At 37.7% G+C, this 20,000-nt stretch overlaps 1 protein-coding gene across 14 annotated transcripts in view; it reads right to left on the bottom strand.

The window, feature by feature from the left end:
• Nucleotides 1–20,000, bottom strand: part of MAP2 (microtubule associated protein 2) — a 278,987-nt gene that overhangs the window by 70,674 nt on the left and 188,313 nt on the right. For all 14 annotated transcript variants that reach the window (XM_087863130.1, XM_087863100.1, XM_087863105.1 and 11 more), the window contains one exon: nt 7,183–7,467. In XM_087863130.1, the coding sequence (XP_087719256.1) occupies nt 7,183–7,444 (262 nt within the window). In that variant the 5' untranslated portion in view covers nt 7,445–7,467. The remainder of the gene's footprint in view (nt 1–7,182; nt 7,468–20,000) is intronic.

The following is a 20,000-nucleotide window of genomic DNA, read 5'->3' as shown; positions in this document are numbered from 1 at the left end:
TTACTTGTTGCAAATTACTATTAAAGCTGTTCTCTTATCTTGTTTTTTTTTTCTTTTCTTTTGTGAGGAGAGATTTCTTAGAAATATGACAAGAGACAGATAAAGGGCATGCATAATCCTCATCAAAACAAAGGCTTAGGTTGTCCAAAAATGAATGCAAGAAGATTTGCTTTCATGACTGATTATTTTCAAAATCTGCTCACTGCAAATAAAAAAGATTTTATGAAACATTTAGAGTTCTTCCCTAAGTGGAGATTTTAAAAACCTCAAAAAATGGGAATACCTTAAAAGAAAAAAAAATAGGATGACAAAACGTGACAGCAAATTAGAGAGGAGAAAATCTGATAAAATCTTGGAAAATACAGGATCAGGAGGGAGGGTCAAGTAAGAAAATAACAATGATAATTAAATTATATTTACATTTAAAAACAAGCCAGACAGAATTTTACAAGTAGGTCTGAATTGTTCTTAGCTCAAATCTGTTGCAATGATTAAGATCAAACTCAATAAAACAATTTTTCAAAGTGTCAGTGGACCAAAGAGAATGATAAAACACCTTTTTTTTTAGTGCTTATGGTTGTGATTCTGACACTTAGTGTAAAACGAGATGGTAAAGAAACGAGACTGATTTCTAGCAAGTGCATGGGAGGAATTTTCTGGAAGAATATACATGAGAGTAAATGTGTATGCAAATTAATCTTAGTTTTTAAATATCATATTACATTGTGTTAGATAGAGCCTTGCTCTTCACAACTGGAAGTGTTTGTAGGCAATTAAAATTCCAAGGAACAAAAACATGTTTTAATTTGTTGAGTCATTGGGTTTAATTAAAAGAAGTCTAGAGAAACCAAGTTTTCCTTATATTTTGATTCAGAATTATTGGCTTAAGACAAACCTCATCCTACTTTAAGACTTGCACTGAAGAGCAAAGATAGATGTGAAGTGGATTTTTATAGGAAGAACTACCTTATATATAACTGCACATTTAAGTAAACAACATTATCCGGTGCCTGTCTTTTCCTCCACTTTGTAAAAACACTTTAAGCTGTAGCTAGCAATACCTACTATATATAAGCTCACATCTTAACCAAGAGTAAGAGATGCAGTTCTTACTATAATGTCCATGTAAGTTAACTCTCAGTTAGGTACAGACTCTTATCTTTACAAACAAGACAAGCCACATAGTATAATTGAAGCTAATACCCCAAATCTGCTTCAGATGGTATAGAGACCACACAGGACAAAGTACACATGACAAATACAAACCTGGTGGAATTTGCCCTTTTTATCAATCCTTGTCTTTCTTACTCTTTCTAGCCTCAGATGCCTAGCGGTTCAAAGGAAAAAAACTGACAAGATCCCCATTTTCTGTACTCATCCATTGTCGCCGCCAGGCCCAGACGCTTCGCAGTGAGGCCGTGTGCTTTTCTGCAGATCCAGCCTTGAATGCTAAATAACTCTGCTCTGCACACTCCTCTCTCTCTGCGGAGCGCAGGGAAATGGCAGCTAGAGCAATGAGTGGTTGCCATGGCAACAAGGAAAGGAAAATCTGCAACCTCTTGCATTGTTAGGCCTGTGTGTTTATTTGCCTTGCGGAGTGGTGCAGATGGCTTTAGTCATGTCATAGGAGAAATGGTTCTGTACTTTTTTGGCTCTGCGTATATTAATATAATATCATATACAATATGCCATATTTTAAATGGGATGATGACTCCTATTAGTGAATCTCAAATCTGGGAATGGAGGCGGGAACGATGAAAGAGGAAAGAAAAGGCAGGTTCAAATTTTCTAAGACTGGAAGGGGAAACAGAGAGAAGCTTAAAGGTATATTCAGCCTTTTGCACAGGAATGATGACAAACTTTTCCTCCATCATATATTTTTAAGCTGAAACTTACAATTCCAGCAACAATACACTTACATATCTGAGTATGTTCATCTTTTGGCTGCCTGAGTTATGGGGATGTGAAAGGGCAGGTTAAGACTTCCAAAGGCACAGCTCCACTGGTAAGTTCTGGAAAAGCGATAGCGTGGAAGACCTTTTCCAGATCTCACTGTTTCAGGAGGGAGTAGACCTGAATAGGACCCCCGGAATGCTGGGAAAACAAAGCAGTCTTGGGGATCTGGGTGAGGGAGGTAACTGAGGATATGTTCTTTAATCTTTAAATTTATTCCAAGAGATAGCTGATATTGGCTGTTGATGATCACAAAGGCACTTTATACTCTGACTGGTGTTTCCTACTCATGTTGAAAGCATTGTACCTTAGGACAGTCAAAATCACAGAAGCATGATTTTCAATACTTCAATTTGTGGCATCTACACATTCTGAGAACCCCCTCCTTTCCTGCTCCACTCATACTGAAGACCAAGACTAAAGCATGGTTTTCTGTCGTGCTTCAGGGTCCATGGATGGGGCTGTTCTGCAACAGAAGGGGCTATAATTGAGAGCTGTGACAGCTGGCTGTGCTGTTCTGGATCTGGCAGTGTGGGGTAGTGGACAGCACCCGGGTCTGGGCAGCGGGGGGCCTGCAGGCCAGTTGTAGTCATGTGATCTCGGATGGGTGACTACACCTGTAAAGAGGAGGGCTGTGAAAGGTGGTCTCACTTACTGGTTTCTTCCAGTTCTCTCCTTTTTTTTTTTTTTTTTTAAACATTTTATTTATTTATTTGACAGAGACAGAGAGAGTGAGCACACACAAGCGGGGAGAGCAGCAGAGGGAGAGAGAGGAGCGGGCTCTCTGTTGAGGAGGGAGCCCCACGTGGGGCCTGATCACAGGACCCTGGCACCATGACCTGAGCCGAAGGTGGATGCTTTACCCACTGAGACACCCAGTTGCCTCCTTCCAGTTATTTTGATAGGATTGCTAATGTGAGTTTGGGCCCCACCCTCAGATAAGAAACTTCAAGGTAGGGCTCCTCACTTTCACTCAGAGTTGGAACTCTGGGGGTACCAAATGTGGTCCTCTTGCTTTCTTCAACAATATTAAGGTGGAAAATAGAGGAAAGGTTTATTATAAGCCTGTTATGATTCACGCTTTGGAAGACAATTTAAAAATGACTGCTTTAAAACAAACAAAAAGCAGAAAGAGACTTATAAATACAGAGAACGATAGTAGCCAAAGGGAATGAGGCAGAGGGAAGGGGCAAAATGGATGAAGGGGAGAGGGAGGTTTAGGTTTCCAGTTACGGAATGAATAAGTCATGGGAATAAAAGGCAGAGCCTAGGGAACATCGTCAGTGGCACCGTAATAGCATTGCATGGTGACAGATGGGACCTACACTTGTGGGAAGCAGAGCACAACGTACAGAGAAGTTGAATCACTATGTTGTACACCTGAAACTAAAGTAACGTTGTGTCAGCTATACTTCAATAAAAAAATAAATAAAAAAAATGATGTTTTTAGTCTCATAATAATAGCTTTCCTAAGTGACTAGATTCTCAATGGTTTCTCATTTCTTTTTGGGGGGCTTTTTTTGGCATGACTTCTAAAAAGGGTATTTTAGTGAATAAATGGAAGACAAATTCTCAAAGTATCAAAAGTTATGCTACAACAGGTGAGCAAATAATTCTGTCTACTTTTCTATGGATTAGCCTTAAATTGCGAGGAAAGAGATGAAATCTAGAAGAGGAATCCATAAAGAAATAGAATTTAAAATATCGCCTTCTAGAATTCCCTTCTCCCCTCTTCCCCCAGTCTCAGCACACAGGATCAAAGATAACCTGCCTATGCACTTGCATATGTAAAAATCAAAAATTATTATGGCCCAGAAATGAAGGTGAACATTGAAAAGGGTAGGTGAGAGAGGACAAGGTCAGATCTTTGGTTGAAGTAAGCCCTCCTGACGAAGGGGGGAGGGAGATGCAGTAATTACGTTGCATTTATTATGTGATTTTGCTTTTAGAGATGAATAAAAATGAACAACCTTGGGGATAAATTTGTTTCTAACAATGAAGAGGGACTATAGCAAAGTAGGAGAGGATAAGAAAGATCTTTGGATTCAACCAGTTGTGGCCTGGCCACCACAATGTATAGCTCAAGACCCAGTGTTACTGGAAAATGTGCCATGTTAACAGTGTCCTGAGAAGTATCTTTTCTACGGGAAAAATGCAATGTACTGATACATCACATGTGAATGGTAAAAGAGGAGGCTAATGGTCCTCTTTAAAATTATCAACTTGAAATATAATGCCAGCTCATGCTAGTGATCCCTACCATCAAAGGATAGCATTTTTAAAGACCATATTTCGGATTTAAGAACACTTTTTACTGGGAATGATTTTTGTTTGTGAAACAGTTATGTATAAACCACCAATAATAAAAGGTACTATTTTATTAAGCTAAAGTTTGGAGAGAAATCTAATTGCACATTAACTTATCACTGGAACATCCTCTGTAGGTATGAGGAGACAATATTGTACACTTTTCCTTTCCCGCAGCTTTTCACATTGTATGGACTTAATACATGGCCTGTTATTTCTGGAGGGAGGTTATTTAAAATCACACCCTAGTTTGGATTGCACACCTTACTCTGGTAACCCACAGCTGGCTGTTTACAACTTTCGTCACTATGAACATACATATAGAACTTCTGGAGTCAGAGTCTCAAAGGTAACATAAGATTCATGAGAAATATGATGAATTGAATTCAAGATTAACTCTGGATGATCCTGAACCCATAAATTAAAAGAAACATCTGTTAATCTCTTTTTAATTTATATTACTTTCTCAGAGAAACAGGTGAAGACACACTGATCTGGCAAAGAGATTTTTCTGATGCTCTTAAATACTTAATTAAGACCACTGAAAAGAAATAGTGAGTGATGTTGGCTCTTCACTGCTTGACCGAGCACGCACAGTGACTTTTTTCTTTTGTGTATTACAAGCTTCTATCATCATCTGCAAGATTCAACTGGTAAGATAAGACTTTTCATTCGTTTTCACCATTAATTTGAAAAGGACTTTCTTTTTTCTTTTGTGTTCATTCATGCACTCATGCATTCACTCATTCATCAACATATATTAATTAATCACATGAAGTGTAATGTCAGGTGTTGCAGGACAGGATGATGAGAAAAATCTTGGCCTATCACGTTATCTCTTGCCTTTCCCACAGTCATCTTGCTCCAGTCTGTCCTCATCTCCTCATGCCTCAATTTCTTCAAAACCTTCCTCGTTAGTTGTCCTTACACCCAAGTCCCACCCTGTTCAAGCCGTATTACACTCCGCTGTAGAAAAAGATGCCTTGATCAAGAGTGCCCTGTTGTCCATATTGACATGACTACCACCACCACCAATAACAATAATGGTACTTAACAGATGTTGTTCTTTGATCTGTTGACTTTGTACACTTTACCATCTCATTTAACCCTCATTTTGACCATGAAAGGCAAAAATAACATTTTTATTTCAGTCGTATCCACAGTTTCTTGCTAATGGGGCATATGTGTCTGTTGAGCACTGCATAGCTTCTCAAATGCTTGAATTAGATTGCACACTCACTCTCCTCTCCTGTTCTACATGAATTTCTCCAGGGTACCTGCTTCCTATCACAGCAGCTGCCGAAAACCCGACTTCGCATTGATAAGTCTTAAAAAGGAATGTGGTGTGATCAAATGTTGAAACTGTGAACTATCTTGAGGTCAGGCGGTGTTTACGGATGCTGAGTATCACTGTGTTTCCCTTTGAGCAATTAAAATCCTCTGCTACCCCCCTGTGAGTTTGCTGTGACTTCTCCAGATGCTTCTGTGCACAATTTGGGAAATTTGGTCCTATGGAGAAACGATCCCTCTTCAACGCTGCCTTTCTATACTGCTCATTTGGCACGGAACACACTGTGTGTCACACTTGAAGTGTGTGCACAGGTCTCATGCCTGCTCCTGGATCATCTGCTCTGTGAAGTTCCTTGCACAAGCCCTAGCACAGAAGTGGGCACACCTTGCGTGTAGAAAACGCTCGATAGTAGTTTATTGAATGAGGGGATTAAAAAAATTACACTATGTCCTTATGTAATTGCTCCCCAGTGATTCGAGATGCCTTTAATCGTACCCCATTGAAATTTAAATTTATTTTTTGAACAAAGCGTACAGTTGAGAAGTGTTGCTGACTAATAGATGGAGTGCAGGAAACCAGGGTTTGAATAAGGAAGGGATGACTTTGAAGGGGGCATAGCCTTCCTTGTTAACTTGTAGCTTACCTACTCTTTCTGGAGCAGCATGTCCTCAAGTCACTGTGTTCAAACACATTATATTCTGATTACAGAAAAAAGGAAAATAATGGTAAAGAATACAGTGCAGGTGAGTGTTTCTTGATGTTGTTAATGGTATATAATGACTATGCAATCCATGATGATATTATCAATGACAGGATAAAGAGGACGACTGGTAGAAATTATACTTTAAAAGTAAGTACTTAAGAGTAAATCAAATTATGTTCTCCTTCAAGCATCTGTACTAATAGTTCTTACAAAGCTCTCTGAAGAAGTATGTGTGTGTTTGTTTCCTTTCCTTCTCTCTCTTTTTCTAAGATTTTATTTTTTTATTTTTTATTTATTTTTATTATGTTCAGTTAGCTACCATATAGTACATCATTAGTTTTTGAGTGTTCAACAATTCATCAGTTGCGTATGACTCCCAGAGATTTTATCTTTTTAAAGTAATCTCTACACCCAACATGGGGCTTGAACTCGCAACCCCAATATCAAGAGTCGTATGCTCCACGAACTGAGCCAGCCAGGCACCCCAATCTCTCCTTTTTTTTTTTCTTAAAGGCTGGGAGACAGACTCCAAATTGCTTTCTGCCCGCAAAAGTAAACATGCTTCTATTTAGTCAATCAGATTTAGGTCTAATATTATTCCAGGGAATCAATAAGTAACTATTTGTGAAATTTTCTTTCAATGAGTTAAAATGCTGACAGTTGCTAGCAAAACATACACACACTGAGCCATTTGTCTATTAAAGTGGTAAAAACTAAATAGGGAGATGAGATGAAGAATACAACAAATTTGGGGGAATGTTGGGCTAGTTCCCAAGATTTTTCTCTTCTTTCGGTGTCTATTTCCCCTGACTGACTGCAATTTCAGTCCTAGCACTAGTGAAAGAAGATCACCGCAGTAAATTAATTCACTTTCAGATGAAACAGACTTCAAAGCACAAAGCCTGGGGACAGAGGAGCCCTTAGTTACCTGCTGTTTCTCTGTCAGCTGAGGTCAGCTCTCCGTTGATTCCATTCTCTTTGGTATCTGAATAGGTGCTCTGTGACCCATGTTCTCCAAAGGCGCCCTCTTCATCCTCCCTGTATGGGAATCCATTGGCGCTTCGGACAAGTCCTTCCCCTGCCCCGCCTTGATCCTTCATCTCAGGTGGGTGTGGGTGTGCGGATGCCTCTGTTAGTTGAGCTGAGGTCCAGTGAGGCGCCTTCGCTTCATCTTTCCGATCATCTGCCATTCTTCCACGCCCTGTGACCTCTCCTGGGATTGGAATCAGAAACATAGTAGCCATCACTTTGGGAAAATCTGATCTGATATGACTCTTACTAAGACAGGGGAAACTTAAAGCAAACTCAACGGTTATTTATGGCTGAAAAACCATGCTTAATAATCCACTGTTAATATCAAGCAAATAGTTGTTGTTAATACCTGGGTTTTTAACAGATCTTTTCTGGGCTATCTATTCCTTTATTATATGGCCACCAACAATTTACATATGTATATATTTAAACTAGTGTTTGGCATTTAAGGATATATCTGACGTTCACTGACATATGATATTGACTGTACAGTAGAGTCGAAGAATCCTTCAGGACAGGGGAAACTGCAGCATGAGGAAATTGGGTATAAAAAGGTAAGAAAAGAAATGGCTAAGGGGAAATGATAAATTAGGGAAGATTACTCCAAGTACTCTTTTAAAAACACAACTCCCCCCAAACCCTAGAAAAGTCCGTTCCGTTTCAAAGGTGTTCAATTCAAACCAGAGATGGATATGTTTTCTTGGATGCTGTATATTAAAAGATAGTTTTGACTTAATTTTTCAGCAAGCTTTCCTAAACCCTATCTACAGATTAATAGTATATATAGATATACTAAGATTTTCTCTTAGTATAAATCTTACATGGAGAAAGAATAAAAAATACAGTATTAGGCCCACATCCTACCTTATAATGTTATTTCACAGCTAAGTCAAATCAGATCTGGAGAAGTTAAGTCACTGACATAGACCAGGTAGCTGTAAATTATAGTAAAGTTTGAATAAGTCATGGAGTGGGTGTTCTGCACACAGTAAGCGAATGACTGCTAATGCGTGGCCTTCACTTCCACGCTGATGCCACTAGGTTTAGAGATGTAGCCCAGAAAGTGATTCATCACTCAGTTCTAGAAAGCTGTTGCCAGCAATGTAGTCTCATGGATGGCCTATTGTCCCCAAACTGAGGATAATGACAGAGGCAATGACTGTCTCTGACAGAAACGAAACACTTTCCTGTTTTCAAAAACAGCAGCTCAAGTAAAAAACTCCAAACAAAATTGTATTAAAACAAATCTACTTCCTGTTACTAGCTCTGTTTAGGGACATCACAAATAAATTAAGCTATGAACAAAGTAAGCTTTCCTACAGGGTTCCTAACAAGGATTTGTCTTTTTTATTTTTTTTAAATACTGAACTTCAGTGCTTTCCTCAGGTTCTCATTCTAGTTTTCTATTAATTCCAGGAAGAGCTAGATAACTCATTTAAACTACTTTGACTAAAATACCAAGCCTCTCCCCAAATTGCTTTTCATAAGGGTTCTATTTAGTGTCCCTAATAACATATTTAAAAAGGATAGAAGTTTAGCTTTTATTATTAATTTATTTATTAAAAAGATTTTGTTTATTTATTTGAGAGAGAGAGAGAGCAGAGTGAGAGAGAAAAAGCAGGAGCACAGGGAGGGGCAGAGGGAGAAGCAGACTTCCAATTGAGCAGAGAGCCCAACTTGATCCAAAGATGCTGGGATCATGACCTGAGCTGAAGGCAGGCGCTTAAGCTATAGGAACAAGAGCCTGAAAACGTGGCGAGTACAACAAGAGTTACTTGCAAATCTGTCTCCAGGTACTATACAGGACTGAAAGAATGTTCCAAGGCAGACATGGCAAATGTCTAAGACGTGGATGCCCAACGGGAGGAGTGTACCCTCAGAATTCAGCACTCCATATATATATCTGGAAACTCTAGTTCATCCTTATAAAGATGATTCTGCAATGTTCTAGACTGCATTCTGACATTGTCTTCCAGTCAAATATCAAAGGATCACATTCAGGAGTCTAAGGACTGTATTTTTTCCGAGCTGTTGTGTCATCTTCATATGTCTAACGGACCAAAGAAATATCTAGATTCCAATTGTGACCTTTGTATTTGAGACCCTGGCTCAGCATCCTTATCTTTACATGCTTTGGTTTCTTTATATTTCTTTTCCCAAAATAGCTTAATAAAAATTTCCATATTCTTACGTTGTCCAATCTATTTTGCATGCTGAGTGAATACGTGTAAATAGGAAGTTTCCCTAAAAGAAGTACATGCCTTGTTAATGCCACTTAAAAAAAAAATTAATGGGTTTTAATTTTAGAACACTTTAAGATTTACAGAAATATTAAACAGATAGTACAAAGAGTTCCCATGCACCCCTGTATACAATTTCCTGTTACTAAAATCTTACCTCAGTATGGTATATTAGTTATAATTAATTAAAAATATTAGTACATTATTATTAGTTGAAGTCCATAGTTTACTTAGATTACCTTAATTTTAGCAATTTCCTTTTTATGTTGTTGTTCTAGAATTCTATCCTGCAAACATTAATATTTCTTTTCATGTCTCTTTAGGTTTCCCTCGGCTGTGAGAATTTCTCAGTCTTCCTTGTTTTTGATGACCTTGAAAAATACTGGTCAGGTATAGATAGAATAATTCTTCTATTGAAATGTGTCTGATGTATTTTCATGATTAGTTTGGGGTTGTGTTTTGGGGAGGAAGACTGTTAGTGCTAAAATGCTCAAATAAGCTTGAGAAATGCTGAGTTTAGGGGCTTGTATAACTTGAGCTTTCTGAGCTTTTGATATACTACTGGAATTTTGGAATCTCAGGAAGGGGCAGTGATGTCCAAAGCATTCCAACCAATTGGCCATAGAAAACTTTTTCTGATGCCATGTTTATTAACACGTCCAAAAGGATTTGGGAAATGCTTAGGTTTGCATTTTAGCCTTTGTTTAATGCTGAGAGTCCTAGCCACAGATCTTCAAAGTAAAAAAATAATATAAACACCCAAACTCCCAGCTAAAATCGGCAGTATTTCCCCCCAGGGCTCTTTGGAAAAGATCTGTCAGTGACAAAAAAATCCTCACCTTGAACCTAAAAAAACAATGCCTGACTGGGGAAGAGTATCACTTGGTAACCATCCACTTAAAATGTTAAGATACTTTGTTTTCAAAATACCAGGCATTTAAAACGTAAATTCCTTAATGGTCAATGCTTTAGAGTTTTGGATTCTTTTCAATTAATCAATAAAAGCTCATTGTGGAAAAAGAAAGAGCTGGCTGGCCATGCTGCTTTAATTAATATCAGAGGTACCAATACAATGAGTCAATTACCTAAAATGCATCATCTGACTTCCTGATAAGACTTAAAATAATACACTTTAAATGCTTGCAGATTAATCAGACATCATTTTCTAATTTGTCAGTATTAGAAATGTACACAGTCTAACCATCTATTAAGTGACAATCATTTGAGGAGATCTTAAGCTATAATCAGCATTGCTCTGACAAAACTACTTTGACAGAAAATAAGATTTGGAAAGATTTTCATCTGCTCTACTGAAAAGCTGCTGGAATCAAAGGAGACACTCTTTGACCACACTCACTTATAATCACAACATGGTATTATTAAAATACCACCCATTCATGGTAAATTTCACTTAAATTCCTAATCAATGTTTTGGGGTCATAAATTATCTCCACTCTTCACAATGGTATTACAATATAGCTAACTGTGATCACAGGGCCCTTTAATTTCTTCTTCCTGATGTACAGTAGTACTTTTACCTGAATCTCCCTGAAAACTGTGAATGTAGTATGGAAGAAGATAAGAAAGCTGAGATAAACGCTAATCCCCTCCAAACCTATAAAAGGAAACTTGTGAGGTACCAGGAATTGTAACATTCCATTCCTACTGTGTAATAAGTAAGACTCTCCTCTTTCCGTATCGTAAAAGATCACAGATCCTAATATTGTAAAAGATCACAGATCCTAACTGTGTTTAACAGCTGAACAGCTGTGGGGGTCTACCACACAATCATCTGGTTTGATTATTAAACTGAAAAGCTACCTGAATTCTTCCCTCCACCTCCCTTCCAACAGTCTAGTTTGATAACGTGGGCAAGGAAATTATTAAGTTGAAAAGAAATGTACTAAGTCCAAGACACTGATTTCCAATTTATAAAAATTTGCAGTTGGACTCTTACCTGGTAGGGATAAACACAAATGCCAGTATTAATGGGGATACAGCTATTTGTAATGCGGATTTTTAAAAAAGAGATCCGAGAGGTTAAAATTTCTTGTTATATCAGAATGAGATATCTCACTTGACTTGATCATGTCACTGCTATTATACTGCATATTCGTCTCAATTAAGATACACAGTTGGAACGAAAGCTGAGAGAAGATCTTGTAGGACCAGAAATGTCAGTTGTGGACTTGAGCTGTAACCTGCAATCTTTGCTACCTTTTTTTTTTTTTTAAGATTTTATCTATTCATTTTATTTTAGAGAGAGAGAGTGCGAGCAGGGGGAGGAGCAGAGGGGGAGGGAGAAAGACTGTTAAGTAGACCCCGGGCTGAGTGTGGAGCTCAAGTGGGACTTGATCCCAGGACCCGGAGATCACCACCCTAGCCAAAACCAAGAGTCCCACGTTTAACTGACTGAGCCACCCAGACGCCCCCTACCCTTTTTTATTTAACCATTTCCTCTTGATCAAAATTCCAGTTTTTAGAATTCCAGTTCTTAAAATTCTAGCTTTTTCCCTCAATAAACCTTCAGTCTCTTCCTTCAATCTAATGCACCTTGGCAAAAGCACACATGCTTTCATCCCAGCGGTTGAGCCACTGATCACGGCTACACTCTAATTCATTTCTTTGATGACTAGTTATAAAAAAGTAAGATTCATTAGTATTTGGCAATCTGTCATTAACTTTTGATTCTCAGGCTATGAGCCAAATGATATGGCTTGGCATGGATTAGATTTCTAACCTTTTGAAGATTCAACGTATATCACCTTATATTAAAACCAGAACGAAAACAGTCTTTCTAAAGATCAAATTCCCAGTTGAAATGGTATATGGATTAATTCCTTGTCTATCTATTTATGTAAAATTATTCAATTTTGTTTTGAGGTAGATGTAACGCATAGATGTTTTAATGCTGCTGACTAAAATGACTACTTTTCCACATATTGAGTAGAAGGTTTTTAGTACCATGAATCAGGAGCCTTATAAGTAGTCAAATCTCTTGGATAATTACAGTTAAGAAATCCCAAGAAAGAGAAGAGATATACAAGTAAAGGAGTAGAAGGAACAACAGCAACAACGAAAAGGAACAGAAAAAAATTAAATAGCTAACTTCACATAAAACATGTCTGTATGGCAAAATATTTCATGGTTTGGGATAGATATATTCCAATTTTTAATTATTTAATAAATAGAAAAATTTATATCTAATATGATAATATAGGCTCTTGGGGATACATACTGTAGCTTATGGATGGGTGTATTAGTTAACACCACTATTATTTATCAGATTTCTAGAATATTGGTTGCAATATCAATAATTAGATTTCTCCTATATTGAGATTCTATTGTATTTAAATGTATCTGCTTTTCAAACTGTCCAGGCCTAAGACTGTAATGCTCTGTTTCAAAACACTGGGATTTTACTTAAGTATCTATCCAGATATTTACATGAACTCATATATTATCTATATAGCTATTTTTTCTTGTGAGAAAAAATTGGGACTTGTCCACAGGCAAACCAAAAGTCTGCCTCTAATTCTGTAAAGCCACTCTTGGAAACACTGCCTTTTGTGATATCCCTTGCACAAGGATATACAAAATAAATTAATTTATATTGGAATTTAGAAATAAGATGTATATTTTGCCAATTTTTGATATTTCTTAGACAATCAAGTAATGTATCACTTCCCACATCTTCCTTTAATTACTAGGAACTTTAATGCTTAGCTGCAGTATTTACCCCATTCTAAGACTTTGGTACTATGTTCTGTTTCTTATTTTATATATAATTTAATTGTAAAACTTATCAAATCTTTTCTGAAATGAGGCAGAATATATATTATAAATAAATAATAACTGTACCTATTGCCTTCTAACAATTAATTTTAAGGTATCACTCTTTTAAGAAAATTATGTATTATTATTTAGCACACAGTAGCTCTCATGTTATCCCTCATGTATGTAAAGTAAATAAAATACAAAATAGACTTAAATTTTTTCCACACAAAATATTTATAAGACCTTACTTAATATTCTAGATCTTTCAAATAGCTAATAGGTTAGCAAACTCTCATGGCAAATATGATTTCTTGGAAAAACTAACATTACTTAGTTTTTTTAAAAATAGTATTTCTCTCTCTCTCTCCTTTTTTTAAAGATTTTATTTATTTATTTGAGAGAGAGAGAGCACGCACAAGTGGGTGGAGGGGCGGAGGGAGAGGAAGAAACAGACTCCCCACTGATTAGGGAGCCCAATGAGGGGCCTGATCCCAGGACCCTGGCATCATGACCTGAGACGAAGGCAGACACTTAACCAACTGAGCCACCCAGGCGCCCCATTAAAAAACTGTATTTCTCTTTTATCTATCTTCCCTAGAATACTCTTTTTATTACCATCCAAGAAAATGTTGCTAATAAGTGAATTGTAACTTGACTTATTATATTGGAGGTGGCCAAAAACCACACGTTTGTTGGTTCTCCCTAATGGTTTAATATGTGCACATTAAGACTTAATACATTTAAAGACTGGTTTAAAAAGAGGCATTTTCATCTGGACTTTCATCTATCATTGGACTACCGGAATATTGGACTACTAGAATATTGTACATGTAAAAAAAATAGTTTGATTAAATTCTGATAGTTCCTATACTTTGTGTTCTTTAGAGCAAGTAGCACATAGATATATTTACTTAAGTGTATCAAACAAAAGTTCCTGAGTGTATATGCCCCGAGGGCTTGCAGATAGAAGAAAATAAGGTACAACTGTCACATTTTCTCCACTATTTTAAGGGAAGAAATAAAAACTAAGCAGAAACACCTAGAAGAAAATGTCCCTGACAGTTCCATTGTCTTCCTGAGCTATGGATGAATTCTTTTCTCAGGGCTAAAGATGCAATGCAGAGACACATTGTACTAAAAAAAGAAACCATTTTCTGATTTTGTACCTACTTAGTTGGAGGTTTTCATATTTCTCTTTCAAAGTCTGAAAAGGGTCATGCAAAAGTAAGATGTACACAACTAACACAGGAGAGTAATATAAAAACCGGGAAAAATGCCACTTAGTCTTCAGATGGGTTTCAAATATTTGTTGAATGCTGAATTAATTAATCATCAATCCCCTACCTCGAGATAAACACACGGAAAAATGTTCTGACAGCTATGGATGTCTGGCCAACCCTAGCTCACTGGGTGAGAAGAGAATGCTTTTGAATCTAATTTTCAGACATGGTAGCTTCAGATTTAAGTTCTAATTCCAGGTGCACCCTGGTGCTCTAATGGTTAGGAGTTGACATTCTCTCAAGTTCTAACTCCATTGAAGGGCATGTAAAAAATGACACCCAAGTGCAATGAATAACTAGACCTGAGTAAGACCTAGTATACATAAGAGAGACCATGTGACATGTAAGTTTAGAAATATCTTTAAGATAAACTATTCTATCCCATTTCAGAAAAGGTACTTACATCATGAAACTGACACAGTCTTTGGCAATCACCCACTCCAATGTACCTTAAATTGTTGTCAGCCAGTTACCTCCGATATTGATCTGATAATTAGAATTTCTGGGAGGGGGGTTTGGAAATTGTTTTAACAAGTTCAACAGGTGATTCTGATACACTAAAGTTTGGAGACTCATGCTTTCAGGAAATCCTGCTGCACAGGATTTCAGAAAAGAACAGGGAGTGACAGAAATACACACACGAATCACCCTGTAGCATAACTGAAGTAAAAGGTTGAGACAATAATCTCGATAGGTCACAGGTCATTCTCACATATAGAGGCTGAAGCTTTCACTTCCTCAGTCTAGTACATTTACGAGGAGGCAATCGGGTCCAATCACAGGACTGACTGCTTTTAGCTTCCTGGGAATATGCCAGTTTGCTGTTGTCTAATCCTACTTGAGGGAGACAGAAATATCTCAGAAGAATGGTTAAAATTGCCCATTGTTTGTGGTAAAATCTACTTTGTATTTTGAAGGCAGTAACTTGTCCTCAGTCGGTCTATCCACATCTTCAAACGCTCTTTAGAATATTTATTTTAGATACTCCTTGGTATTCAATTTAATGGTTTAGGATAAAAGCACATTTGCTTAAAATATTTTGAACCCAGTCATAATTTTCTTTATCCATTAGACCATTTTAGAAATGGATGAAGGGTAATAAATATGTTGTGAATATGTGATATTCTGAACTAGCAAAGTTCTCAAGGAAGTAATTGAATGTTTTAATATCTAGATAATTTAGATACATGCTGAAAATGTCACTTAGTAGAGTAGAACTTTTTCTCTCAGGATTCCCATATAACCACAAACCTCACTGTTTTTCTTTGGATTACGATATTAAAAAGATCACAAAGCACAGAAATAGTCACTGATTATAGTTATTACTAGGCAACATTAAATACTCTCAAAAATTGGCAAAAGGAGAAACAATGAAAACTTGGAAAATCTAAAGGAAAAATACACTCTGTGCCAGAAAGGCATGTCTCCATTTTTATAATGCTCTTGGCACAGACAGTTCTAGAATGTTTTCTATGGTATGTTCTGCCCTGTCATCATGTAATGTACCAATTCAATAAAAACACTGGGATTGTAATTTTGTACTGCTACATATCCAAGAATGAACAAAAGAGTAAAACAACCAGTTATATAATACAATTAATGAATACTGTTTCCCTTTTCCATGTAGGCTCAATTATGCTTTATATTATTACTATCCATACCAGTATAGCAAAACAGAAACTTTTGTTTTGGCCCCTAACAGTATTAGAAATTTATGTGGAATCCACATCTTTGCTTACAAATGCTGAGTTCAAAGCTTAAATAGTTGTTGATGAACTGACTATAGCGCTCTATCCCTTCTCTGTCTTCCACGGGTAAAAAGTTCTTGCTGACATGAAAAAGTTACAAGTTGAGAATCCAGATATTTGTTTCATGTCTTCTCTGTTCTTTTCAGGCTGACTATAAAATACCTGTAAGGATGATTCACTCTTCATTACACACCATGACTAATAAATACTTGTATAAAGAGAGTTGATGGCTGCATAATTATTTCTCGTGATATTGAACACAGAGTACAAAACCCAGTGCTAGGTTATTGATGGAATTGTATAAGATATAGAAATAAAGCATAATCGCAAGCAAGTTGGAAGTGCTCAATAAATGTGCTCAATAAAACCTATTATTTATTACTTACGCCTTTTATTTGAACATTTTTAGCAGTAGGATTCAGTGCGTGGTTTGTCCTGTATTGAAAAACTGAGGCCAGAGAGAGTAAATCATTTGACCAAGTTAGACACCGCTAGGGAAATCTGGAAGGAGAAGCCAAATCCACTAATAACCATATTATTGCCTTTCACCAAGTACTGAGACTAGTGGAATGGGTTGCAACTAGAAAGTCCAATCCAGATAACACTAATTTCATAAGCCTGTTCCATTGATAACAATCTAACATACTGAAGTGGGTAAGACACTTTATCTGACCATGGTGTACAACCTCTATTTCATAGCTCTGCATTATTTCTGATCCCTCTTTCATAGTATATAAGAGGGTTAATACATACCTTATACGCATATCAGAAAAAATAAATACTACTTAAAATGCTCTAAAGCTTTAGCCTCTACTGATGATATTTAGCTAAAGACCAGCACTTAGGTACTGAGATATGGTGGAATAAATAATAGATTTACAGCCAGAAAATCAGGGTTGAATCCTGGCTCTCCCACTTACTAGGTTTGTAAACTTAGACATGGCACTAAACCCAAGTGTTGGTTTCATAAGCATGAAACAAACTACAAAGCATTGAACAAATACATTTTGACCCTTACATCGGTATTTTTCTTTTCTATACAAGGAGAAATTCAATCATAATAATTGCACTGAAGTTTTCCTTAAATGAGCATAAACTGAAGCATCAGGGAAAGTATAATTTGGATTTTAGACAATGAATGATTTTGTCTTAAAATTTTTCCAGTTTGAAATCTGATTTTAGACATGTCAGACTCTGTCCAGTGTCACATAACAAAACATGGTAAATACAAATCTCTTTCAGGTACCAATTCCGTGTGTCTATGGAATTACAGACATTCCCAAGGAAAAATTAGGTCTAAGTATTTACTTGCACCACCATGGAGTGAAGATCCTTTAGTTTCGGCCACCTAAGATCCACATCATAGGAAGGCACTAGCTGGTGTTCAAGTGGCTATGATCTAAAAACAATGGCCAGTTCACTTGAGGAAAAGATGCTTCAGAGAGATTTCTTTACAGGAGTGGGACCAGAGCCATGCCTAGGTAAACTTGAAGGCTGTGTTACATATCACAAAATAAAATACTAGAATCGAAAACAAACAAACAAAATAAATAAACGCCAAAAAAGAAAATGGTCATCATGGAAAGAAAATGAATGGATGATGGAGAATTGGAAGTGAAGGGGGTATAGAAGGATATATGCAAAAATTGATGACTTTATGGTTTTCCATGAAAGGAATCTGCTTTTAGCTATTTAAGACAGAAGGAAGGATGAAGACCTGGGGAATTATGAACAAGATATCGGTTATGCTGCTTCCTACTACTTTATCTGATCTACTCAGTTCCTTTATCTTTGATGAACAGCTCTCCTCCCACAAACGCAAGCCATGTGACGCTGCCTCTACCATGTTCACATTAAAATCTTACTCCAGATACTGTTAAGTATACGGACTTGCCATATAATGTCATAGCATTTATCTGTATTTCTTTGAATCTAATGCACTCCTTGACCACGGATGTATTTAAGAAAAAGCCAAAAGTCCATCCTATTATGAATACTACAGAATCAATTGTGGTTTTGACTGATGGAACAACGGCTTTTATGACTGCTAAAATGGGTTTCAATTCTAAGATTACAAATCTCAATTCATTAAACAAGTAACTACTTGAAAACTGTTTCTAAAACATTAATGGAGTGGACACCTGTGTGGCTCAGTCAGTTAAGCGCCTGCCTTCAGCTCAGGTCATGATCCCGGGGTCCTGGGATCGAGCCCCACTTCGGACTCTGTGCTCAACAGGGAGCCTGCTTCTCCCTCTCTCTCTGCTGCTCCCCTTGCTTGTGCGTACTCTCACTCTCTCTGTGTCAAATAAATAAAATCTTTAAAAAATATTAATGGAAAGGCTTGACGTAATAGGCAATAGGGAATGGATGCACTGGGGATACAAGAAAAATACGTAGCCCTTTTGCTAAAGGATCTCACAGACAAACCAACAACAAAAATATAGCATGGTACGTGCAGATAAGACAGGAGGTTGCATCCTGGAAAATCAAGATGTTGTCCAGACAAGAATCTCCCTTTGTCCCTGCCCCAGCTTCCAGGTATTCAGAGAGAGAGCTGCACCCCTCCCATCACCCCAGCAGGGACCACTGGGTTTCTTGGACAAATTCCCTTTTTCTGGCTCCACAGTTTGTGGTAGGGGCTTCAGGGCAGGTTCTGGGGGTGGAGAACCTCTTTCTTGTGACTTTTGCCCCACATTTATCCTACAGTGTTTCAGACCCAGAAGGGAACATTTCATAAAGGGGAAACTGAAGCACTGAGGAGCAGGTCTTTGCACATGGTTCTTGCAGCTTCCAACTGAGCCACCTCAGGGTCCCAGAGCTCCTGTCACCCTCTTGTCACTCTCTGGCCTAAGATAGGGTCAGAATGTGTGAACCTCCCCCAGTAAAATGTTTCACAAAGACAAAAAAAAAAAAACAAAAAAAAACCCAAAAAAAAACCCATAGGAATTTGTAGAGGGACACGAACAGCTCCTCCCAGGAAGAAGTAACACCTGAGCTGAGTTTGAAGGACAAGTAGGAGCTGGCCCAAGAAAGGAGGGGAATCTGTATAGGAAAAATGAGCACGGAGGATCACATCTTTTGATTTTTTAAGATTCGGCCTAGGTATCACCTTGGCATCCTGAAACTCCAGTTTTCACTTTGTGCTGAATGCTCTTCCTTATTTTGTCTATCCTCTTCAGGAGGCTGTGCGCTGCTGGAGAGAGGGCTGTGTTTAATTCCTCTCTCCACCTCCAGCACCCAGTACAGTGTGTTTACTAAACAAATGAACGAGGAACATGTGTGAAGCACACGATTGTTAACTATGGTCCAGAAGTGAAGTGGGGCATAGGGAAATGAGCCTGACAGGAAGGCAATGGCGGAATTGTCAAAGGCGGTGGGAAGCCATGCCTAGATTCTGTCTGGTAGGCGACAGAACACCCATGAAAGATGTGAGAGAAAGAAGTGACATAACCAAGCATATTTTGTAGAATGACTGATTCAGCAGTGGTGTTAGAAGCAAACTGGAAGAGGCATGAGTATAGATAAAGCATCTCTCTCTCTCTCTTTTTTAAGTTTTATTTATTTGACAGAGAGAGACACAGCAAGAGAGAGAACACAAGCAGGGGGAGTGGGAGAGGGAGAAGCAGGCTTCCCGCTGAGCAGGGAGCCCAATGTGGGGCTCGATCCCAG

The sequence above is a fragment of the Ursus americanus genome, chromosome 1, assembly GCF_024610735.1.
Source record: "Ursus americanus isolate L20-20 chromosome 1, mUrsAme1.1.p, whole genome shotgun sequence".
In the NCBI taxonomy this organism is placed as follows: domain Eukaryota; kingdom Metazoa; phylum Chordata; class Mammalia; order Carnivora; family Ursidae; genus Ursus; species Ursus americanus.
This window is presented reverse-complemented; position numbering and strand designations above follow the sequence as displayed.